We start from the raw sequence: 5,055 nt of genomic DNA, 5'->3' as shown, positions 1-5,055 counted from the left end.
CGCGCCGCGGGGCCGCGCCCGCCGGGGCTCAGGCAGGTCTCCGGCAGGTCTCCGGCGGGTCTCCGGCGGGCCGGGCACGGGGCGGGCAGGGAGGGAGCGACGCCCCCGCGGCGCTGCCGGCAGCGCGTTCCTGCGGGGCAGCCCCGGGCAGCGCCGGGCAGCGGCGTGCGGGCACGGCCGGGCCGACCTGCCCGCGGCACACGGGGAGGAGCGCTCGGTTCCGGGTTCGGGACCTGAGTGCCCCGGGACCTCCTTGTGGACATTTCTACTCCTGCTACCGAGCGACAGAGCTGCTCTCACTGGAGTTCGTCTCCATGAGGAAGGCAGCCTTAGAGAACACGGTGCCGCTGGTCAGGTAAACCTAGAACCGAAAGGCATCTTTCAGGAGTTGGCTTCGCGATTAAAAACTCTGTTGTTCCTAAACTCGAAAATCTGCCGACAGGTCATTCTGATCGCAAGAGAGGAGCCCCGAAGAGAAGATACAAGGGAGCCTAGCAAAGCCTAGCCATGATGACCGAGCAAGGCGTATGAAGTAACAGAAAGGGAATAAATCCGTAGTTATTCTTTGACGGATGCAGTACCGAGCTAAAGAGATTTTATGCAAGGTGGGAAATAGGAGCAGACAGATTTCAGGAAAATTGATGAAGGTAATAAAATTCATTTCTGGAATGAGTTCGTCACACGCATGGGGACAGCAAACTTGGCCTTCTCTGGAACTCACGGAACTGGAGGCTTGAGGTGATGGGAAAGGGGAGTGCAAGGACAACCGAGCCACCACCACCGTGCCACTGCCAGCACTGGGGAAAGAGAGGAGGTGGAGACACCGATTCCCGGGGACATTTACATCTCTTAGTGGTCTAAGCTCCAGACTTTTATTTCACAAGTATACCACACCCATGGGATTTGCTGTACAGGAAGGTACAATTCAAAGTGCCTACAAATGACAAAGTCTGGCCCACTGGCAGTAAAATCTCACCCACAAAGTTTTCAAGTTTATCTGGCAACAGCACTTTTTTTTTTCTTTATTACACTATTTTTTAATGTCTTCTTCAAAATTTTCCTTGATTCACGATGTTTTCTAATGGCATAGAAGCATTACATGGACAAGATGCTGTCAGTGCCAGGGAAATGAAGCAAGGAATACCAACCAACACATCCCGCTTCCCTGCGCATGGGCTTTGCAGCCAGGGCTGTGTCCCAGCCAGATGCTGTTATCTTTTCACTATCCCTAACAGCCTGGGTTACTTCAAATTTGTGGGGTGCTTTACTTGCAGAGTTTCCTTCTGAGTCAAACCCCTCAAATTACACCCTTGCTGTTTGCTGCGAGGCAAGGGGGACATCACAAATTACCTGTGGATTCATACAGAACCTATAGAGATTTGTGCAGAGCTCTGTGACACGAGTGCCCCGGCCGGCACAGACAGAGCCTGCTGGCCAGCAGAGCAGGCACATGGGGCTGTCCCAGGCACCCTGCATCTGTCTCACTCCCAGACAAAGCTTACTGCACCCTGGCTGCACCGAGACTCAGGTCACCTAACTGCTAACTGGACACAGTTAGGAGCACTAAAATCACCAGAAAACTGGACTTCTGTGCAAAGGACTGTAGACATGACTTCCCCAACCACTTCATTTTGTCTGACTTATATGCTGTTAAATAAATAACCAAAGCTTGTAAAAACTATGCAAATAACGGCACTCAAGCATCAACAGAAGTGTTGAGAACAGAGAGCAGTGACAGTCCTCACTCCTTTGGATTTAAATAAATGCAGATAAACAAGATAAATAGAGTATTAAATGTAGTGCACCCTAAAGAAAACCCTCTTTAGTTCACATCCCAAAGCATCCTGTAAAACATGGCATATTTGTGTTGGACAAGTAAGCCAAGCAAGGCAATTCTTTTCTGTTTCTCAAGAAATAAGCATTCTGAATGAGGCCATAATGAGTTTTCTGCATCAGCTGGTTTCTAACTTTGGTAATGAACTGACATTTGAGGATACAAATATAAATGAGTTATTTTACTCACACTCTCCCTTCCTTCCATCATGTTCTTCAATTCTTTGAGTATTTAAAGTGAGGCTCACACAGTACATGCGTTCCTTCTAGAGGACCTTGAACAGGAAAGAGAGGAATTTTAATAAAATGGGTTATGGAAAAATTCAATGCGGAATATCATCTGTGGCTTGTATTTTCATTCATTGGTGTAAGGTAATTTAATTATAATGAAATTACATCTGGAGGGAGACAAAAGAGAAAAGTGAATTAGTCTTTTGTTTGACTATTTGCATCCCACTTCTGGCAAAAAAAAAAAAACAAACAACCACGTTTCCAAGCTGTGCAAGGGAACAAAGTGAGACCAGGGTTGGCAGCCCTGACTGGCTGTGTCTCACCTTCTGCTGTCACACAGGGGGAAACACACAGAGCTCAGCGCAGGTATCGGACACCAGTCGACCCTGTTTTCTGGGTATTGGAAAAGGCCACTTTTCTACAGAAAGGCTATCATTTTTTGTCCCTGCCAATGAAAACAGTAGATGAAGACAAAATGCACCACGCATGTGGCAGAGTGTAGTGCCCTGTTAGCTGTGCAGTGGATACTGAGTTTCAGCTCCCCCAGAGCTAAAAAAAGCCCTTTAAACCTTCCTTATTCCAGTGTCCTGGGTAAAGACATGGTTAAACACGTTCACAGGGAAAGCTGAATGAGGAAACAACGCAGGACTTGCGTGGTTTCCCACTGAGGGAAGCCCCCCTCCAAAAGCTAGCCTTATGCAGAGCAGAATGGGCCGTATCCCTGTATAAAATAGGTATTTCTTTGCCAACAAGGCCCGCCCGTTCGGTGCCCTCAGCAGGACGGGCCGGGGCAGGGACCGCGCTCACCGCGGCGCGGGGGCTGCCGGGAGCGGGGCCCTTCCCCTCACGGCGGCCCTTCTTCCCTTCACGGGGCCCTTCCCCTCACGGCGGCCCTTCTTCCCTTCACGGGGCCCTTCCCCCCTTCACGGGGCTCTTCCCTTCCCCCCACGAGGGCCTTTCCCCTCACGGGGCCCTTCCCCTCACGGCCGCCCTTCCCTTCCCCTCACGGCCCCGGGGCGGCTCCCGGAGCCCAGAGCGCGGCTGCTGCTCCTCTGCGTGCTCAGGGAGACATTTCGGGGCTGGCGGGGATCGCTTGTGGTTCACCGTGAGGAAAAGCGAACCAGATATGGGCAAATTGCGGAGACATTTCATTTAAATGTGCTGGCAGCCAACAAATGATCCGCTCCTCGTAATCCACAGCACTGGCGGCAGGGGAGTCAAGGGAGGAGCACAGGCTGTTTTTAAGTAACTCGTCACAGGGGTGGAAGTGACATGGGTGTACAGATGACAGCTTGTCCTCGAGCTGATTTTAGACGGACTACTTAGAGTAACTAAGGGTCTTTTCCACAGCCCCTGGCAACTACAGTATACTCAGAAAGACACAAAAACCCTGTTACTGGTCCAGGTTGCACCTTTCCAACACTTTACTTTCAAAAAACTGTCTTTTCTCAGTTAAAGTCTTTTCAACTCCTGTCCATTGTCTTTACAGTTTGCTGGAATGGAATTTTGCCACTTACCTTGCTGCAGAGCATCAACGCTGTTGGACCCATTGTCCTGCTCTCCCTTCCCTACTTCAGCACTGCATGTATAGGAATGGGGCACAGTTCCCAGCAAGGAACTCCAGCCTGCCCGACGAGTCCAGCAATGAAGCGCCTCTCTTCAATTCCTGCCTTGGCCAGGAAGATCCTCCAAAAAACTTGGGTTTTCTTCACAGTCCCCTTCTGACCTGCCAGGGTTTTCTGCAGGGCTGAGCATTGTCATGTTGCTCTGAAGTTCTGCATAAAGCCTAGACAAAAGGCTAAAGATAGCATTGGTGTTAAATAAGTGTGGAGGGACGGGAGGCAGAAAACCTGCGGCCAGAATACAGCAGAGTGACTTGGTACCAGCCTGGCATTCATTTTCAAGGCAATCAAGTGTGCAGTGCTAGATCAGAGCACAACAGCCAGTCAGCCTCAGTTTACATTCCACACAGTTACCTGGGTACACTCCTATAAGGCAAACCCCAGGATCTGTAGATGTGCAAAACCTTTTGTCAAAGCTGTGGGTATGAGGCCCAGTGCCAGGGTGCACAGGCTGAGTCAGTGACACAGCTCCTGCCTGCCAGCCTGGGGGAGCAGCACAGCCCACACTTACTGACAAGGCAGGGTGGCAAACACTCTTGGTTTGTCCTGATGGAGAGTCCCTTGAATCTTTGCACTAGTATCCTAAGGTACTTTTTATACAACATGCGTTATCCAACTGTTGTTTGTAATCATATGAATCTCCAATAAGGTGACTAGTGTTGCACCCTCCTCAGACCAGTCTAAAAACGAACGTGTACAGCAGCTGACTGCAATGCAAGGCCAGCGATACCTTTCTGCTTTTGCTTCCTCTTGTTTCCAGGACTGAATTGCTTAAATAAATCTTCCTGCATGTGAATTATATCCACTTCACTGAGAATTTCCTGCCCTACTTACTTTGTTGTGCAACTTCTTACTGTGGTAGTCGCTCATATTTAATAAGCTTCTGTCCAGACATAAAGCCTTGTTATTTTAAAGCTTATACTTTATATTAAAAACTCATTGTAAAAAACACAGCTCATTGTGCCCATACTAGCAGTAGGACCTGCCACACATGAAAACATCAAGTAGAAAGATGAGGGTAAAGATGGAAGAAACCGAAAGGACATCCCAATCAAGCACTCATTTTGTTGAACTGTAACTTAGATAACTACATATACATTCAAAGTAGCAATGTAGATACACAGTAAAGAGCAATACTTCTGAGAGAAGGCAGTTCCTGTGATATTGCTGTGTACACCAAAGCATTAATACACCACTAAATGCAAATGGGGTGTTGGATTATTTTTTTTAATTGAATCAAATTATCTTGGTGGGGGAAGAATTTCAGACAGTTAATCAAGCCTTCCAACACTCCAGTTTTCTCTTTGTTGCCCTAATCACCAGTAATTTTTCCTGGAATTGACTGGACACGCTCAGAATGAACCACACT

The 5,055-nt window shown here is 48.7% G+C and overlaps 1 protein-coding gene across 2 annotated transcripts in view; it reads right to left on the bottom strand.

Moving 5' to 3' along the window:
• SAMD13 (sterile alpha motif domain containing 13) overlaps positions 1–2,896 on the bottom strand; it is a 15,328-nt gene extending 12,432 nt beyond the window's left edge. The window contains exons 1-2 of one of the 2 annotated variants that reach the window (XM_027683246.1): positions 2,388–2,896; positions 2,024–2,108 (exon numbers count right to left, since the gene is read on the bottom strand). In XM_027683246.1, the coding sequence (XP_027539047.1) occupies positions 2,024–2,090 (67 nt within the window). In that variant the 5' untranslated portion in view covers positions 2,091–2,108; positions 2,388–2,896. Of the gene's footprint in view, positions 1–2,023; positions 2,212–2,387 lie in introns of those variants that run through there. The other variant, XM_027683247.1, reaches the window with a different exon arrangement.
• Positions 2,897–5,055: the final 2,159 nt, after the last annotated feature.

This window comes from Neopelma chrysocephalum, unplaced genomic scaffold (genome assembly GCF_003984885.1).
Source record: "Neopelma chrysocephalum unplaced genomic scaffold, ASM398488v2 Primary Assembly neopelma1_64, whole genome shotgun sequence".
Taxonomy (NCBI): domain Eukaryota; kingdom Metazoa; phylum Chordata; class Aves; order Passeriformes; family Pipridae; genus Neopelma; species Neopelma chrysocephalum.
Note: the sequence above shows the minus strand (reverse complement) of the source record. Positions and strands in the feature narration are given on the sequence as shown.